The sequence below is a fragment of the Paramisgurnus dabryanus genome, chromosome 13, assembly GCF_030506205.2.
Source record: "Paramisgurnus dabryanus chromosome 13, PD_genome_1.1, whole genome shotgun sequence".
In the NCBI taxonomy this organism is placed as follows: domain Eukaryota; kingdom Metazoa; phylum Chordata; class Actinopteri; order Cypriniformes; family Cobitidae; genus Paramisgurnus; species Paramisgurnus dabryanus.
The window spans coordinates 21,716,853-21,737,691 of NC_133349.1; the positions used below are offsets into that span (position 1 = coordinate 21,716,853).

Here is a 20,839-nt window from a genome sequence, read left to right on the forward strand (position 1 = left end):
CTATTACTAACTCTGTGCAATTAAAAAGTAAATTAAGTGTTTACTAACAAAGTATGTTTCTGATACTTTTTGCTTATGTTCAGTCAAAAATGGACATTCTTACTTAGAAAACAAAATATGAAAAGGAAAGAAGGGATTCTGAATAATAAATGATACAATGCTACGTACACACCAAGTGCGCTCAAGATTACTCGCGGGATTTAACTTCAAGTCATATTAATATTTTTTACATATGAATATTTTCAACTTGGACGAAGACGCGTTTAAGGCGAATAGTGCGTTTTTTCGCGGCAAGCGCGCCGCCCATATCGCATCATTCACATCGCCCCTGTGAGAGGACGCATCTGATGCATTGCATTGACTTTGTATGTAATCTACTAACGCAAATCATTGAACTCGTGTCTGGTGTGAACCCACAGTAAGGGTGAGTATAGTAAATACTGACAAATGTTTTTTTTTTTAGGGTGAACTATTTCTTCAAAGTTTATTTTACTTTAAAATTCTGTAAATTTAGTCTAATCTGCTGGTCTCGCCATTAAAATTCATTTTTTTTATCGGATTACTTTAACAAGTAATTTCTATAGGCAAAACAGCAGACGCTGTGTTGTTTGTGCGAGTGTGACCTGCATTTTTCAAGAAGTTGCGTGGCACAGTCAGTGTTAGTCAACTCAGTGATTTTCAGGCGGTTGTCCAGACTCAGGCTAAATATAACTGTGTGGCTTCCCGCAAGACTACAGAGTTTAAAAACAACCAGCGGCCTTCTGCCTAATTACGTCTAGTGAAGGCAATGCTTGGAAGAGAAGGCAGAGAATGAAAGTGGGTTTAGTTTGGACTAAATCAATGGGAAAAAAACAAAAGAAGCAAAGAATAGCGAAAGGTTACAAAGAAAGAAATGTGTGTATACTGTTACCTTTAAATGTGATGTGTTTTCCAGACAAACCCAAGAGAAAAAGGAAATGGACATGAACATGAGAGAATAAGATTTTTGATGTGGTCTGTGATGAATAACAAAGAAAGAAAGAAAGAAAGAAAGAAGTGCATTTGAGCTAATAAGTCTGGGTTAATTGCTTTAGTTGGTGTTATGTCAATCCTTTTTGGTTTTTATTTGGTGTTACATCTCGACTTATGTGGCTGTTTAACTCACACAGTCTTATTTATTGTGTTTGAATTAAGTACTATACTTAAATTTGTGGTTGCGTGTGTACTGTATATACTGTACATGGTGAGGAACAGCATGAAATTCAAAGATCGTACAGGTCTCACATCAGTGCAAAGTTATGCAATGTAATAACATTTTTACATTTTATGCATTTAGCAGACGCTTTTATGCAAAGTGACTTACAGTGCATTACAATTATACATGCAACACATACACTGATCTTACGTACGTTTTATCGAAAATGTAAATAATATTTTGAATGCAGTATGGATTCTTACAGTACGCAAATTCGGACACGGATTCCGCGCGTTTATGTGTGTTTGCACAGCTGTACGTGCTAAGGCTCAGTCTACTGGAAGGTAACCACACCTGCAGCTCTGCTGACCCAGCTCCCTGTGTCTCTCTGGATCAGCAAACATTAATATTATTTCAACCTTCCTCACCTCACCCAACTACAGCTATCACTTCATCTGCTGTGAAATAGAGCGGGCCAATGATAGTGAGAGTTACGCCCCATTCAGACAGCCAGCGACCAGCAGTAGCAGAGCGACGCGATCTCATTCATTTCAATGGAAACCGGGCGACTTCCAGCGACATGAGTGAAAGTGACCGTTGGCGAGTGTATGGGTGTGTCCAGCGACGCGAGAAAGTTTAGAAAAGTTTAACTTTATGCAAATGTCGAGCGAATTTCGGGAGCGACTACCAATGAGAACGAAGCAATGGAGTTCACGTCATCCTTCTCTCGTCAGTTACTGGCGTGGATGGTACTCATTTGTTTATGACAAGCAGATTTAGAAACGCCTCATTGAAAGAGACGAGCGACACACAGCGATAACGTCGCTGGCTGTCTGAATGAGGGGTTAATGAGACAGAGAGTCTCTATGATGGGTTCAATAAAGAGAGCAAATGGAAAGTTTTAAATTAAATTGTGTAGAAACACAAAGACACACACCGCAAACACATTAACACAAGCACAGTAAAATAGCCAACTGACTTCACAGAAATGAAAGGCGGTAACCCATCAAGCCCATAAACTTCACTGAAAAGGGATAACATTCAATGGATACAAGGGATAAACCGAGAGCCGATTCCAATGGATGGAATCGATTCCATCAAAGGGAATCGACTCCTTTTAAATTTAAAGCACAAAAATCACCCCCTTAGCTATTTTATTGGCCAATTCAATCACACAGCACATGTACAAGTGTTTGTTTTATTAATAATATATTAAAATTGGAGGTCAATGCATCAAATAAGCCCCTGAATCATAATTGATTTGAAACAAAGCAAGAAAAGATTCACAACTGTAATTCAATTGTGATATGCAGTAATGTCATCAGGATCTGCTACAAACACTAAAGGGATAGTTAACCCAAAAATGAAAATTATATAATTCATGATGCACCCTCATTCGTTCCAAATCTGTAAGACCTCTGTTCATCTTCGGAACACAGTTTAATATGTTTTAGATTTAGTTTGAGAGATTTCTGACCCTCCATTGAAAATCTATGTACGGTATACTGTCCATGTCCGGAAAGGTAATAAAATAATCATAAAAGTAGTCCACATGACATCAGTGCGTCAGTTAGAATTTACTGAGGCATCAAAAATTCACTTTGGTCCAAAAATAACAAACATTACAACTTTATTCAGTATTGTCTTCTCTCCCTCGTCTGTTGCAAACACAAACCTGTCCCATAAATGTTCTGGAATCGCTCCCATAAATAGGACCAAGTAACATTGCTGTAACATACACAGAAAGCATTCTGTGTGAACAAGAGGCAGAAACAATGACGCAAGGGGCGTGCCGTAGTGGATTTAAATGCAGATCAACCATCACAACGAGAAATGTTGGCAAACTGGACTGAAAATCAGGGAGCTCATCACTATCCGCGATTAGCTGAGATCATTCACAATCATGACAAAACAGCACATCACATGCTCCTTATGATCTTGTCATAAACTAAAATGCACACCCGTGGTTTCATGGATAATAAGCCAACTAGAAAAAAATTGTCATTACGTGATCTTTACGGTGCATTCACACGCACAGATTCCGGAAAACCATTGGAAGTGTGAATAAACCAAAAATCAAACAGTCCCGGACGCATTTTCCGTGTATATTCCATATTCTCTGTGTGAAAGGGGCTATACTTATATTATGGTTTAAGGTAGGATTAGGGATTCAATATTATTTCAGGTATCTTCTTACGTGTTCATACAATCTTTAGTAAAAAAGAAAAAATGGAAAAAGAATAAAAAACAACAGTGAAGAATCAATTATTGGAATCGACTCTTTTGATTCCACAACCAGAAATCGGAATTGATTCCAAAAATGTAAGTATTGAACAGTGCTGTTACTACTGTACATAGACATATGAAAGTTTCTCATTTTCAGACAGCATTTTTTTCCTGCAGTCACAGAGATTCATTTTGTTATAGCTTTTGTGAGTTATGGTTAGTGTCCCGTATGGGTGTGTTTGTGCATGTATGTGTGTGTGTGCTGAAAAGCTGTAGACTTGAGATTCCAATAAAGAAGAATTACAGAAGCAGACATTACAGGAATGAAGGGGTATGAATTAGGCAGTGTGAGCTACGAATATGAGTTTTTGTAAACATCTTTGCTCAAATACTGCAATCTCTGGGGATGGAGTGAAGTTACAGTTCAAAGGAGACACCTTCAAAAACATCAAACTAAAGACAAAGGCACTCTTGACCAGACGGACTTCACTATGCTACAAACTTATCATTATCTCTGGATGGGGTAAGGATCAGAGAAAGGGTAGGATGTGCATAGAGAGATACCTTTACAAAGAGAATAGTGAGAGAGATCTGTGAGAAGAGAAAGAGGAAGGGCTGTGCTACATTTGTTTTGAGTTTGAGAGAGTGACCGGTGGGTGGTCATACCAGGCCATTTGGATGGCGTAGGCAGTGCGAGTCTCTCGCCCCTCCTGACGGCTGATGTTCTTGGCTGCTTCAACCACGTCCTCTGTTGTCTGATAGTCCCTGAGAGACCACTCGTGGACTGAGATCTCTCCATACTGAAGGACACCTACCTGCACACACATACACATTTCAGTCAAGATAAAGGTGAAAGTTAGAGGTGAAGATTTCAGCAATAAATCCAAAACATCAAACCATGGCTCTGTTTGTTTGAGAAACATGGCCCCATAGACATACACAGATACAGCATACCATTCAAATATAAGTCAACATTGCGCCACAGTGCACCAGGCAAGACAGCCCTATAAACAGTGAACAGGGAAGCTGTGTTTTTTCTGGATATATAGAACAATAAAGTTTATGTTTATCTACAATTTTGATAATTTACACTGTAAAAATGTTAAGCTGCCTTTAATACTTAAAGGTCACCTCATAAGGAAATTCACTTTTACATGATTGAACATAATTGTGTGTCACCTGTGTGTGTACACAACGACCCTGTAATGATAAAAATCTGCCCACTCCTTACGCTTAAATGTCCATAAAACCTCAACAGTTTCATGGGACAAGCTGTTGGTGTTTCCTGAGCAAACTGATGTCACTTGGTGGAGGCCCCGCCCACAACTGTCCAAAAACCACATTTAGGGCATGTGCACACCAAATCTTTTAAACGCTGCTGAAAACGGCAGGCCGACGCTGACTGCCAGCTATTTTCAGTTGAGCGCAGTGGTTGCTGTGATACTTCTGCTTTGTTTATCAGTCGTTGAACGATGCGGCGGTTGGTTGTTGTGATGTTTATCCCATCCCTCCTCCACTGTGATTGGATGGCCATGTGTGAACTGACAATGACGAGCTGAGATTTTCATAATTTTCAACTCTCTCGGCTTTCAGCGCGGAAAAGAAACACTAGAGTTGGGGTACTCGAACTTGGACTCGGACTCGAGTCCAATTTTGAATGAACTCGGACTTGTCACGCACTCGGGTGAATTTGTACTCGGACTTGACACGGACTTGGACATTTTGGACTCGGGAAATATCCCGAGTACAGTCAGCATAAACTTGAGATGAGAAATTAATTAATGTCTCACTGTCTCCCCCTCCAGTTATTTTACTGCAACACACTGGCAGGCAGCAGCCAGTCGCATTATACGTGCAGACAAACACCTCACACACATCAATGCGTGGCTAGCACGATGTCTTCAAAGTCAGCAATAATTTGTTTTGCTTACGAAAATCATAGAGAATTTATTATTATCTGGTAAAAAGAAGATACCTCTATATCCCTTTCTTTTCTTTGAAATCATTTTTTATAGGAAACTAGTTGACATAAAAAGTTAAAATGTTCAATGGCAATGACAAGATGAAATAGAGTTATTTTTATTACATTTTTATATTGCCATTGGTTTAATAGGTTGAAAGGTTAAAGTAACAATTTACAATACAAATTTTGTATCTTTTTCAATTTAATTACTTTCTGGACTCGGGTGGACTCGACTTGGACTCGGCCTTTAAGAACTCGGACTTGAGTCCAACTCGGACACTTTTGGAAACAATTGAAAACACTTTGGTGTGCACGCCCCTTTGGTCACAATTTGAGCTCAGATTCAAAAGCTGCTTAATGCCACCTCTGTCAAAAATGAGATAAGATTTTAGCCGAATGCTCTCAGCATGTATTATACGTAAATCAAATATTTTCACTTTAAATCTGTTTAAAGGGGCCATGTCACAAGATTTTTTGTATAAGATGTAAAATAAATCTTTGGTGTCCCCAGAGTGTGTATGTGAAGTTTTAGCTAAAAAAAACATATAGATAATTTATTATAACATGTTAAAATTGACATTTTGTAGGTGTGAACAAAAATGTGGTGTTTTGGATGTGTCCTTTTAAATGCAAATGAGCTGATCAAATTCAAACACTGATCGCAATGATGGTGGTTTGTTGCAGTTGAAACTCAATTGTGCTGTCAATTATTTTCTCTCTCTTTCTCTCTGCACTAAATGACTGTGCCTTGGTTGGATAGGGGTGGTATTATCATAATAAGATCTCCTTATGACATTATAAGGAGAGCCAAATTTCAATGAGCTATTTTTCACATGCTTGCAGAGAATGGTTTATTATCTAAATTGATAAAAGCACTGGGATACCAATTAAAGCACTTAAACATGGGAAAAGTCTGATTTCATGCCATGGCACCTCAGGGCATTCAGAAAACACCAGTTTTTTGGCAGAATCCATTAAGACTCTGAAATAAATTGCTAAATTACAAGATGTACTTAGAGGGTTTTGCTTCAATTTCTATCTTAAATTTTCTTTACATAATTATTTACCGCACAGTCATTATGAACAATAAAATAAGGTGATTGTCTTATTAAAATGTTGTATTTTGTCATTATATATATATATATAAAACTGTAAACATGGAGGGAAGCTGCAGCTTATTTGCATTGAAAGAGACACACACACACAAACAGCACTTTTTCGTGCACACCCAAAAATGGGCCTTTTCAAGGTGGTATAATGAATGATTTAGGGAAGTGGTTCTCAAACTTTTTCAGCATGAGGCCCCCTGTGTGCGGTGCATCCCTTCGTGGCCCCTCCAAAGAAAATGTATGACATAAAACATTCCAAAACTTAACATTTGAATTAAACAAAACATATAAAATTATACAATGTAGTGGTGTTGGTTAGAAGCCTTATTCTTCTGAGGTTTAATTACACAGAATTTATGATAAATTAATGTTTTTTTTTATAAAATGTCACTAAATTGGGGCCCCCCTGGCACCATCTCAGGGCCCCCCAGGGGGCCATGGCCCCCAGTTTGAGAACCACTGATCTAGGGTATTTGGACCTGAAACTTCACAGGCACATTCTGCGAAAAAATGCCATATTAGGTGACCTTTAAGTTTTTTTTCAAGTTCAATTTTATGAGTTGCTATAACTTAGACAAGTTGAAAATGCTAAGCCTAATTTGTTAAATTAAAGTGTAGTCAAAATTTAACAGTTTGATTATACTTAAAAATGAAGGGAGCGAAGACATTTTACATAAAGTACCAAAACTATGATGACAATCAATACATTTCCAAATCTAACTATTGAGATTCAAAATGAAGACTTTTATAAATAAATGTTTTTGTACTCTTTGTACTATTAGGCTTATCCAGAAAATAGCAGCTCTCCCATGCATGCATGTGTTGTTTATGGAGTTATTGTGTTTATAGAGGAGTTTTGCCCAGTCTAATATGGCAGATTTTTTAATACATAGCAGCAGTGGGTCAAAGGGGCAATTCAATTTGGTTGACGCTAGTTGTGCAGAAATGCCATACTTTAGTTTTCAAAGGATAAAGTCTAGGCTGTAAATCATACGGCAGCAGTAATTTGTGCAGAGTGAATAACTCTAGAATGAGCCGGAGATGAGATTGGCATCTCCACTATGCGCTCTGCCCCACCAACAAAACACAAGAAGATCCAAAGCTGCCAGAACAAAAACCCTCCACAAACCAAAGGAATTTCCTTTTACCTCCATTTGCCCCCAGTCTGCCTACTGCCCCAAATACATCCCATTAAGAAAACACACATTAAGAAGTCAGCTACATACATGCATTCATCAGTCCATCTCTCTCAGTCTATCCATTCATCCACACATCCATAAGTCTCTCTCTATCCTCACAGTCTCTCTTCTAGTTTCAAACACTCTCTCTAACATGCATTCATAAGTTTCTAGCTGTGTCCCATCTAGCCTTCTCCTCTAGAAACCACAACTTCTGTCTATTCATGCTCCCGTTGCCATTTATTTTCTCCAGGCTGCCAGCACTGTTTCTGTTTGGGACCAGTTCTTTCTGAGGGTTGGCTTGTGGTTATGTTACACACATTCGCTCATACAAGCTCAATGCATCACAACTGCCGCTGTGTTCAAGCTCAATGAGCTTTTAAGGTCAAAAGGCTTTCTACATATTAGTTATAATCCAGCCAGGTGTCTGCTACTTATATAATGGCACACAGTTTTAAAAGTAAAGATTTCCTCTATTGGATAAGTTTTGCTCCCACCCAAATAGGGGCATTTTGGACACGCTTTAACAAATGATCTGTGGGGTATTTTGAGCTGAAACTTCACAGATACATTCTAGGCACACCTGAGACCTTATATTAAAGTGCACCTATTACATTGCTAAAAACAATGTTATTTTGTGTATTTGGTATATTTTCCACATACCATACATTTTTGTAGATCCAGATTTCACTCTCTTCCTGAAACGCACTGATTTGAAAAGCTCTGTGTCCCTGATTGGCCAGCTAATCTGTACGTTGTGATTGGTCTGAATACCTCTGACGTCAGACATAAATGGAACGCTCCTTACTATGTTTGAAAGATTCGGTCACAATGCAATGCTAACAGGAGTTAACTTACAGGCTGTGAGTCCAAAGCAGGGGGAATTATGATAATGTCGGTCTTGTCTACATCACCAATCCCAGGAAGTAAACTGTTGCCTACAATCCGTGTGTTTGTTGTAGTCCAAAAAAAGGAGACGATAATTCCCGTCATCGTTTACTTTGGGATATGTACCTTTTGTATATCGTTAACATGTACTAATACACATCTACACACCATAGGAAATGTATAATCAAAAATCGGACAATAGGTGCTCTTTAAATCTTTTAAAACTATGTGCTCCTCCAAACTGACATTAACACAAAAGCAGTCTGTCGAAGGCTAAAATGAACAGAGAATTAAAAAAAGATGCCACAACATTTGCAACCACAAAAACACATTTGTTTATAGCTTATGTGAAAAGATGGTGTTCGTTAAAATACACATGTTAAAATTATGGTTAATAAAAAAGAAGCTGCTTCAGTTGCAAACAGGAAAAGTACGTTTTTTTTATAGTTAACATGGAAAGAGAATATGTACGTCAAAAAATTCCCCAAAAGCTACATGCTAAAATTAGGATAGATAAATACCATAAAAGACTGTATAATCGCAAGAACATACCTGCATCTGTTCAGGGCTTATGTGGAACTTGCTGAGGATGTTACTAAGGAAGTTCTGCACCTCATACCAAGGATAGATACTGTTAGACCCATCTAAAACAATCACTATATCCATATATGTGGTGCATCCTGTGGAAGACAGAAACAAAAGGAAGTTCAATGAAAAGTTTGTGTACAGAACATACAGTCACATAAACATCACAGCCATGCTAAAGAAGAATCATTTTTGGTTCTCCAAAGAACCTTTATGGTCCATGGTTCTTAAACTATTTGTTTCTTGTCTTTTTATAGTCTGTACATTTTTGTGACAAAAGGGTTCTGTGTATGTTTAAGGTTCTTCATATAGGTTCACAAAAACCTTTTTGTAAACCTAATTTTTACAGTTAAGCGTCAACATACAGAATTGGGAACTTTTACACTTTGCAGAGAAGTCAACCTCTGAATGACTGACTCTGGATTCGATTAGGAGAAAGTATTTTAACATTAATAAAAATACAGATGTTGGCTTTAATGTTTATAGTGTGGTCAAAACAGCTCTAGCTTTGGGCCTGATTAAAGATCACAATTATTTTTCATGACAGCTCTTATGCCTAGGCACTGCTGTTGTCTGGTGGTTATCTTACTTTGAGCAGTGGGTGCAATGATGTCCTTGGGCTCCATGTCATTGGTGACAGATGCACAAATTCCAGTGCTGAATGCAGATGTACCACATTCCTGTGACCACAGTGGAGCACATGCCTGTAGATGACACAGAGACAAAATGTGCACATGTTTTTAACAATTGATTCTTAACATAGTCAAAGCAGTAATTGTTGTGCTTAAAACTACAGGTGATATGCACCAGTCATAAAATGTAGTTTTTGTATCTGTACAAAGAAGAGATTTTGTTTAAGAGTTTTCAAACACCATATTTCTTCTGTTTATCAGAGTAGAGTGTTGACAAGGGTTTTGGTCAGATCAATAAAATCTAATAAAATTAAGTGAACCAGGAAAAATACCGTATTATGCCTATGTAATGTCCCATAAACCACGTATGCCAATATGTGTGTGTTTGTACGGTTGTGTATGTATGAATGAGTAAGCATGAGTTAAGTTAAGAAAATTCCCTTTGCACGTCTCACCCTACCACCACCATCTTTTATGATTATAATCATCACGTGAATACAACCACCTGCAATCCGGTGACCATATTTGGAATGACACATGTTATAGAGTTTGTTTGTGTGCGGTTGTCTATATTTGTGTGCATTTATGGACATTGTTGGGGAGACCCAAGAAAGATTAATGTTTTTGGATGGATAAATAAATTAATGGATATATTTTGTCTAGTTGCAAATCCTATCTTGTCGCAATCCCTAACAAGATTATTGGTTTGACCGGGAAACACAAATTGTGCCTTTGGTGCACTGCAAGTCATTTTGGAGACGAATAACTGTTAAATGCAGTGAGAGACACAACAGACATAAACATTGCACAAGACAAACTAAAATTTCACCTGACCCAGACATGATCAGAGCATCCAAGCTTTTTTTCTAGCTTTTATATGGTTTTAGCCTCTGAAATTCTTTTAGCCACACATACTCTCACATACACAAAGGTTTTTTGTATAGGGCAGATTGCAGTGAACCAGATCACTCCAGTTTTGGAGCTGCGCTCCTGCGGGTTTGCTGGAATTGCTGGGTGGCTATTGCCAATAGTCAGACTTTATATACAGTACTGTGCAAAAGTCTTAGGCCACCATGCCAGAATTAGATTTGTTGTTTTTGCAATGTTATAGTAATCATATATAATTGTGTCTCAGTCTCTTTAATAGAATACATCCAGAAAATACAGGAAATGTGTATATAGTATTATAAACTGTATAAAAATGTAAACTGATGTGTCAAGTTTTTAGGGTAAACTCCCCTTCCACTTGAGCAGTAGCAGGAAACTGCAGGATCTCTTAAACCTAAATGAAATTAAATCCTTATTTCCAATTTTAAAGAAATTAGTCTTTTTACTTCATTCTGCTTAGAAAGGCTCAAGATGTGTTTAGTGCCAAGAGAGGTCACACTAAACACAGACAATGCCTAAAGAAGACATTAGTCCTTAAAATTTAGTTTAATTTTTTATTTTTTTTGTACATATTTCCTGTATTTTCTGTTTGTATCTTAATAAAATAGATTGAAAAATAAATATGGATGGACATTAAAACTTCTAAAATAGCAAGTCTGGTGGTTGTGGCCTAAGACTTTTGCACAGTACTGTAACCAACAGCCAGGGTGTACAAACAAAAGCGTGTGACTGTGACATAGGCTTAAACTGAAAGATCAAAAGAGTACATCCTCTGGGATGCAGTCATACATAGGTCACCGTGGTATAAGCCAATATAAACTTTTTTACCTTCATTCAATTATCACTACACATTTCACCAAATACCTGTCTAAGGATTTATGAGTATTTTTCTGTGTGTGTGTTGGGTTGACTGTTTATTTGGTCAACTCTATAACAGGATCGGAATGTGACTCAATCCCTTTGTAATGAGAGGCCATGGAAAAGCCATAGCACCTCTCACCCTCATCACCACCACACCACTTCAAATCTGTCTCTCGTACTCATTCTGGCCTTTTTACTTGATTTTTCTCCATCTCTTCATCGCTCTGTTACAGGCTTTCTTAATAACAGGGTGTAGAGTCACAGTACATTTCTATCATCATCTACCCCCAACTATTCCTTTTTTCTTTTGTTTCATATAGGGCTTTTTGTCCTCTTTTATCTTTTTTAGTATGTGTTTTCGCTCTCCATTGGTTCCCTCCTTTTTCTTTGTGATCTGTAATCCTCATGGTTTTGCTGGCAAATAAGTGGTACGGTTTAAAGACGTAAATGTTTTTATGTGTTTTTTTCTCATAACCCTATTGCCACCAAGTAATTTTGAATTGTTTTATTGCAGAGCACCATCCAACTCTTAAGGCATTTACAACACTAACCAACATTAATCAACAATTGTCTTATTTTTTCTCTGTCATTACTTTCCCGCTAATAGAAATGAAAAACCACTAATGAAATTTTGTCAATATGTTTTCTTCTAGTGAAGAGAGAAGAATTCTTAAAATGTCTCAACTTAGATTTCAGTCACACTTTACAACAAAGTTGTATGCATTAGCTAACATAAATGAACAATACTTCCACAGCATTTATTAATCTTAGTTCATGTTAATTTCTTATACATTTTTTAAATCATATCTGTTTACAATAATTAATTAATTCCCTTTCAAGGGAACTTCAACACTGCGTCAGAGCTCCCGCTATGGGGAACACCTACAGCATGACAGCGTTTTTTTTATTTTCTCTACACAACTTTTGGGAGTTGATCCTTAAACGTTGTAGAACTGAACAGTTCAAATATCATGAGCTATGAAAGAGGAATCACTGAGCAACATATTCTTTGGGATTTTCTTTTAATAACCCTCCTTCTCTTTTGTTGCTGTTTTACTCTCTGTCTCTTTTCTTACCATATTTTCTGTATTATAAGTCACACTTTTTTCATAGTTTGGTGGGTCCTGGAACTTATAGTCAGGTGCGACTTATACATCAAAATGATTTTATATGAACCAAGAGAAACCATTACTGTCTACAGCCGCGAGAATCCACTCTATGCTGCTCCTGTATTTATGTAATTAAAGGATTCAGTGATGCGGAATGACTTCGGGACTTTTTTGAACTTGATTTGGCTTCTCGTGTTAATTTAGCCTATTCAGTCTCCCAGGTATGTTCTGTATGATACACTGTAAAACCGTTAACTTAACTTAAACCATTTAAGTAAACCGGTTGCATAAGACCATTTAAGTTTTAAAACACATAAAGTACTGTGAACTTGAGTCATGTGCAATTATGCACTTTTATTTAAGTAGTGTGAACTTAACTATAAGTGCATAACTGCTTATGACTAAATTTGTTTAAGTTCTCAGTACTCAAATATATGTGTTTTAAAACTAATGCAACCGGTTTACTTAAATGGTTTGAGTTGGGTTAACTTTTACGTTTTACAGTGTATGTATAGTGTAAATAACTGTTAATGTTACTTTAACATGCACGGACACCTATTCCTGCTGCTGTACTGTGCTATTGTTAGTTGAATAAGATTAAATGTCTGTTCTTCAGCTTGGATTTTGTGAATTAATTTTCTAAATAAACATGACGTAGTTCAGTGCGACTTATATGTTTTTTCGTCTTCAAAACGCATTTTAAAAACTTCAAAACTGATGCGACTTATGCTCCGGAACGGCTTATAGTCCAGAAAATAGGGATGCACCGAATCCAGATTTTTTAGGTTCGGCCGAATCCCGAATCCACCGTTTAAGATTCGTCCGAATCCGAAACCGAATACCGAATCCTACTCGCATCCTTATTCCATTAACACAGTAAAACACATTAATGAATTATACAACGTCCACAGCATGTATTTTTCATTTTATTTAATTTTAACTGTACATTATGCCAGGATGACAAGTTGGAAAACTATTTTGACAATTACCATAAGCCTATGCATAATGAAAGCAATGCGTTGCGACACGCTCGTTTTTCCAATAAGCAAGCAGCTCCGCGCTGAAAACAATATTTAACTTTGAGTGAGAAGCTCCGCTCGTCAATGTCAGTTTTCACACGGCCGTCCAATTACAATGGAGGAGGGGCGGGACATTACAACAGCAACCAACCGGCTCACAGCTGAAGCATCACAGCTACCAAGCGCTCGGCTGAAAAACAGCTGGCATTTGGTGTCCTCAAGGCGTTTTCAGCCGTGTTTAAAAGTTTTGGTGTGTCCAGCCCCTAAAGCTCACCGAAAGAAAAAGCTCATCTCCACGTCAGCACCCGATGTGTGTAATCAACGGCCGCGTGACGTCGAGCAGCGTAGCGCAAGCCTAGGATTCGGTTCGGTGGAAAAAAATTCTAGGATTCGGCCGAACCCGAACCCCGTCAAAAAGCCCAGTATTCGGCCGAATCCGAATCCTGGATTCGGTGCATCCCTAGTTTTTATACTGAACGAATCAAATGTTCTAACCCCACCCCTAATCCTAACCCTCACAGGAAACCTTTGACATTTTTTAAATAAAAAACACCTTCAGTTTTTTAAGTCTTTCGGTAAATGAAGACCTAGGAACCATGTCTATGTTTTATTACCCATGTACAGCCCATGTTGTTGTGCAAATGTCTGTCCTCATAAACCACATATTCAAACAAAATCATGCTTACTCATGCATGCTCAGACATATAAACAATCATTTGAGCACCACTTACACCTCAGCATTGAAACAAGTGGTTTGCACTTTAAATCTAATCTTTGTTTAACACTGCTGCAAAAAAAATCTCACCAGGAAGCCATCTGAAGCAGTAGGAGTCAGCGTCATCCCCAGATGAGAATTCTTTAGATTTCGAGACACGTTCTGAAATGCATTTTCACCTGTACAGAGTAAACCACAAAAGTATGTGTGAACAAATAATACTAATAAACAGGTGTAATAACAGGACAATAAACAAGTTCATAAAAAAGGAAAAACAACACTTCTATAAGAACAGCAGTGAGTTAAGTCAATACCTAGGTTAACTTTTGAGCAATTAGAATTGATCTCATCTTCCACAATGCACTTGTAAATATCTCCCTTCCTGTTATTCTGAGGCCCATCCCATGGAGCACCAACCAAAATTCTGTTCACAAAACAAAGAGTCAGAAAGACAATCAAAATACAAAGAGTATCAAAATAACTTTTGCTGTTCAGTAAAGAACCACTTATTTGTCAAAATAAGTGCCTGCTGCAGACGCGTCTAAAGGGTTTATAATAAAAAAGACATGCTCACGTTTGCCAGATACTCGCATAATCTCATGTGTAATCAAAGTTTACTGTTAAGGGAGTGTATTGCATGTATTTTGTGAATGTGAGCGTCTCTTTTATCATAAACGGTTTTGACGCGTGTGCAGCGGGCACTTATTTTGCCAAAACATGTGATGCACATTGTTCGCATGATGCAACAAACACATATTTTGAAAATGCAAGCAACACACATGACACACTTATTTTGAATTTGTGCCTCTTGGATGAGCAGTCACAAGCTGCCACTGATGGAATGATTTAATTGTAGGGTGGTTGCTTTCACACACTACCAAAACACATTTATATCCAAACACCCTGTAAAAGTGGATTTTGCATAATATGTGCCCTTTAATTTCATATAGGCATCATATTCAGCACGTTTACATATTTTTATAATTTATATGGGTGACTACTTTGATGGTCCTAAATCATAATTAGATGGTAAGACTTTAGTCTGTTTTTACTGACAGGGTCACATGTTATTGTTTGGGATCACCTGTTGACACCTCAATGTACAGAATACATATAATGTACAGTAAAATTATACAGCAAGACAATGAGAACAGCTTGTACTCACGATTTCTCTCCTCTGTCGTCATGCTGTAGCACAGAGAAGCCGAACAAAGCATCTTCAGGTCCACTAAAGATCCGTGGCCTCTTTACATCAATGTTAAAACAGTCACACAGCCCTAAAACAGAGAAATGAGTCTCACTCTTCAGTAAACTATGTTTGATGCAGCATCTGATCATCTATACACTGTCAGAAAATGTTTTCAAAAAATTATCCCTAGTAGTCACTGGGGCGGCACCCTTAAAAAATACCCCTTTGGACCAAAACAGTTCATATTAGTTCCTTAAATGTACATATTGGTAGCAAATGTATACATATCTGTACCTAAATGGTATATTAGGACCTTTTGAAAGGGTTCTGCCCTGGTGACAGCTCGGGACCATTTTTTTCTGACAGTGTAGACACGTATAACCCTATATAAAGAAATATGAGCCACGAGATTTATATTCCAATATTAAATGTCAAAAACCACTGAGAATACGAACAGTTAAGAATCTGTGTAGGTTTAACCTTTATGAATGCAACCAGGGATGAAATAGAGGGAAAGGATGGAGAGTGAAGGGAAGGAAGGGAAAAGAGAGGGAAGGGTGTAGGTTGTAATAACTACGGAACATAGAGGTTGCCTGTTATGACACACAGACCTGCCTTTTATGTGAGCGAATGAATCGAGAGTGACTGAATTGAAAAATATTTGTAAATCATGGATAATTTAAATCAAAACAAGTCCAAAACAGTGCTGTGCAACACAGATGACGGTCGGGTCAATCATAAGGCTAAGTACAAAATATAAAACATTGAAACCTATCTTAGGGGAATTCTGCTTTTTGTGAACTCAACAGTGAGTGATACGAGTTTAAAGCCACACGTACACTGAGGTCTTATTCACTGCGGGTGAAGTGGATTTCATAGGATTGTTTACCCAGAGAGAAGACCGACATAAGGGGGGGCTTTCAGAAAGGAGCAGGCAGAAAATCAAATCCCACAGACCTCAAACAGGGTCCCTAAATTTCTCCCGTTCATTCTCTCTTTCCAAAGGAATGAGAACATGGGGGGGATCCAGACAGATCAAAGCAGAAATGGGATACGCTCTGTAATTCGTCATTTTTTTCCTGACTGTTCACAAAGCTAAATTTGCCGTCCCACAATTATCTCTCTCTCGTGTTCTTTATTTTGCCTTTTTCCTCTGTCATTATCAAATTAAGCAATTTTCAATGCATATATTTACCTTTGTAGGTCACTTTGGAGAAAAGTGACCTACATGAAAACACAAATATATTTCTTTGTGCATCTGCTAGGTTTCAAACCCATGACCTTGACAGTGCCATGAGCAATTCAAACTATCATCGTCATCCATATAAAATATTATTCTTATTTCATTCACACTTGTCTTTTGCCTTAATTTCTACGTTTTTGTTTCTGTGTGTAAAAAAAATTAAGATCTAGACTGTTTTTGGTCCTCTGTTTAAGCTCTGTGGTTTTTCTTGGTCCTTGCCTCCAGGGCTTTTGTCATGACAACTGCAAACATTTATGTAGCTTGGTTGTGGATGGTGCGGAAAAGCAGGCCAGATTTTTTTACTTTTTTAACACAAAACGCACATATAATCTGCCAAACATTAGACCTATATATATATATATATATATATATATATATATATATATAGCCACACCACACTGACACACATACACACAGACATTCTTATTCACCACTGGAGGGACGCCACATTGAGTGAGTTTTACCATGCAAATGTACATTTCAGTCATGCCGGCATGACTACATGATCTGAACACATATGGGAAACATTACTGAGTAAGAACATATTACTTTGAGACCCATTGAAATGGGAAAACGGTTTTATTAATGTTTAAAATATTGAATTGGTTACTTAAATTTACTTTTTTTCTGTCAACCTACTTTCACTCCTTAGTTCAGACAGGCACACAATTACACTCACATTCTCTATAAGGTAATGCATACAGACGTTTATCTTAATCAAATTTCAATGCTTTCCACTTTGTTTTGGCTTCTTACATCAGCTTTCACGTTCCGTAATTGGTAGAGCATGATTCAATCACTGACAAGATCATGGGTTTTATTCCCACATAATGGGAATATATAGCATAAATTCACTCGAAGAGATTTTAGATAAAGATTTCAGCAGCCAAATGCATGAATGTGAATTAGACTTATAATTTCTTCTTACCAAACACATATCATCATCTATCATCTGCTTTACACTTTTAAATCCATTTGAAAATGAAGAGTTCAGATGCAACTGACATGTTTTCTTGTAAATGTGCATTTTTACCATGCTCTTACTGTATGTTTACATTCAGTAACTGAAAGTCATTTCAATAGTGTTTAACAAATTTGTCTTTCAGTGCAAAACCCTCTAAGTACAAGCAAAAATCTCCACTTTTAAAAAGTTTTCAATCTTCACAGTCACTTCTGAATAAAGGTAAATGGCTGATGCTAAATAAATGTTTCAATCAACTCTCCCTAAGAAGCCGGGACGAAAAGCCTGAGAAAAATACAGAGAGAAAGAGAGATGAAGGGAGCATGGGGGTGGAATTCCCAAAGTCCACACCTGTGTTCTCCATCTAAAGCATAGCAGAACATAGCTAAATACAAGACAGCTTGCTCATCATATGCAATCTGCAGAAACCATTAGCAGTAGCATGTATGCTCAAAAACAGACACCAATATCGTAAGTGTATAGTACACAGCATGGCCCACATGTTGCTTGTTCAATCACACAGATCAGACTGTAATGTATCTGTAATACTTAGTAAGCAACCAAAGTCTGGTATTCATTTAAATGTGAAAATGTTGTGGCCCATTAAAGCCAGAATTGAAGTGTTAACAGTAATTTGCCTACATGCGTGTCATTTTATACCTAATGAATAGGCTGCTTTATCTAAAATCTTACGGTGTTGAATTGGAACAAAAGTCTCCCTTACTATGTCTTGTTCATATCGGTTATTAGATGCTGTCGCAGTTGTTGACCAAACCACACTGACGTTCACGCTTGTGATAGCCAAAGTAATTTAAGTGAAAATACCGCTTTGATGAAAGTAATGAAGTTCAGATTAGATTAAAAGCTTTTCATGCCTTACACTTTCATTGAATCTAATCAGGTAGCTTGTTAAACTCAACTGAACCACATGAGTAATTTAAGTAAATGATGTACATACCCAATGGAAGGAACTGTTTTAGCTGTTTAGATGTTTTAGCTAAACAAATTTAAAAGTTTGCATGTGATAAGGTCAAGTTGTGGATCATGTTGGCTAAGCAAACACTAAAAGGTGGCTTGGATTAAAAAGTAGTTCATGCCTTTAACTTGGAGGGACTTTTCAGAGCACAGTTAAAGATACCTTAAAGTATTTTAAAGATGCATATTCACCACACTGGTACTAAAAACGAATATTGGTCCTGGGAATGTCTACTTCCCTACTCTATAGTATGTATTACACTAAAGTAGTATGCATAGTTTCTGGATTGTATTGGGGGCCAGACCATTTTAAATCCCATAATGACTCCTAATTTAAAAAAAAGTAAAAAAAATAACATACAGGGGGTTAATATCGAAGTCACATAGGTACTGGGAATTTTATTGCTTGCAGTGTATTTATCCAACACATATTTTTAGTGGTTGATCTATGTGAGGTCACATCATAATGCAAACATGGCTGACGCAGTATTTACAGGAATGTTTTCAAACTAAACGCATATATACTAATTATACATACTGTATTAGTACTTGATTTATTTGAAAATTAATCAAATATATGTTTCCTACTGCCACGATATGAGATTTTACATGCAGCTAGGTTTTAAACATTTGCCATGTTTTCTAGTGTAGTTTGTTGGCTTATGACTTATTCCTATGAAATACTAACAATAACCATGAAAGTAACTTGATGTTTTTATTAAGCATGTTTACAGTTTCCAGTACATTTACGGCGTCTCAACATAGAAAAGTGTCCTCCAAATATTTCTCACATAGTGTTTTTTATTACATACTATAATTTCAGATATTCTACTCATTTCATACTAAAAACATAGTAGTATGGATAGGTGATCCAGAGCAAATTAAGTCCAAAAGTCCAAATTAAATAGTTGTCTTTCATTTGGGAGACACCTATAATGTGCAGTGTCAGGATTGGGTAGTTAATTGGGTTGATTATGGCAGTTTTTTATTTCATTTTTCAATTTCAAGAAGTGTCTCAATCTACCAAGTCTGCCAATCTATTTCTATCTTCACCCTAACACAGACCCAAGGCATCATTTGTACACTTTAATGCATTCCTAACATCAAGGTCAGAGAAAAGAGACCCAAAATTAGGTTAACTCACCTTTGAGAAGAACGGTGATCTTCAAAAATAGCAGGTACTTGTGAATCTCCATCTGTCAGTTATGAGATTATTTTTTTTATCCTTTAATTTTGTATTTCCAGCAGAAAGTTTAACCGTAGCGCGTACACTTGAGCAGGCGCGCACATGCGCGCGCTTGTTCTTTCAGGTAAAGATGAGCTTCCGATCCAGTGGCATCACTCAAACATAGTGCTGTAACACACACGAGCTGCTTTCACAGCTTTACACAAGGGCAACGTGTTAATGTTAGCCTTTTAATAATCAACAGTAATACGTTTCAAACTTTTAATAACAAAAAGTAAGGCTGTATTATGCAGTGCAAAAGTTTAGACTAAATTTGATTAAGCAATATTTGACAAACTAACCTTACCGCCTTGTCCATGTCCATGATTTACTGAGAATCCAACACCTGTTGTAGTTGTAGTAGGAGCTCATACAAATTTCCCGCCCTTGAAAATACGTCCTAATAATAACGTTACATCCAGAAACAAAACGCGAAATGATATTTCCAGAGGAAAAAAATCTGTCAAAAAGATGCCGTTACATGCTGTATCCGTTACACATGAAAACGTGAAACATTTCGACTGTTCTGTGGTAAGGTGTCCTTTATGTCTTCTTTTTCTTTTGCAACTGCAACTGCTTACTTCCCGAATTATAAATATGAGAAAAATAAAAGAGAGTCTTTATTCTGCAGCCTTCTGATACCTCTAAGTCTCCCTCGGCCAAATGAAATGGACCTCTTTTCCTCTTTTTGAGGCTGGCCACCTACTCTCTCTCTCTCTCTCTCTCTCTCTCTCTCTCTCTCTCTCTCTCTCTCTCTCTCTCTCTCTCTCTCTCTCTCTCTCTCTCTCTCGAATTTAGTAATGTGACAATACGTCTCAGTTTACTTACCTTTTTCAATACAAAGTTTTTGTCCAAACCTCAGTGGCTCTGTTCCGTCATATGTGGTTTTATAGTCCTAA

The 20,839-nt window shown here is 37.3% G+C and overlaps 1 protein-coding gene across 2 annotated transcripts in view; it reads right to left on the minus strand.

Moving 5' to 3' along the window:
• itga10 (integrin, alpha 10) overlaps positions 1 to 20,612 on the minus strand; it is a 39,092-nt gene extending 18,480 nt beyond the window's left edge. Inside the window, exons 1-8 of one of the 2 annotated variants that reach the window (XM_065261259.2) lie at positions 20,248 to 20,612; positions 19,860 to 20,097; positions 15,513 to 15,624; positions 14,662 to 14,771; positions 14,438 to 14,526; positions 9,713 to 9,827; positions 9,091 to 9,218; positions 4,067 to 4,215 (exon numbers count right to left, since the gene is read on the minus strand). In XM_065261259.2, coding sequence (XP_065117331.1) covers positions 4,067 to 4,215; positions 9,091 to 9,218; positions 9,713 to 9,827; positions 14,438 to 14,526; positions 14,662 to 14,771; positions 15,513 to 15,624; positions 19,860 to 19,911 — 755 coding nt within the window. In that variant the 5' untranslated portion in view covers positions 19,912 to 20,097; positions 20,248 to 20,612. Of the gene's footprint in view, positions 1 to 4,066; positions 4,216 to 9,090; positions 9,219 to 9,712; positions 9,828 to 14,437; positions 14,527 to 14,661; positions 14,772 to 15,512; positions 15,625 to 19,859; positions 20,098 to 20,242 lie in introns of both variants that reach the window. The other variant, XM_065261258.2, reaches the window with a different exon arrangement.
• Positions 20,613 to 20,839: the final 227 nt, after the last annotated feature.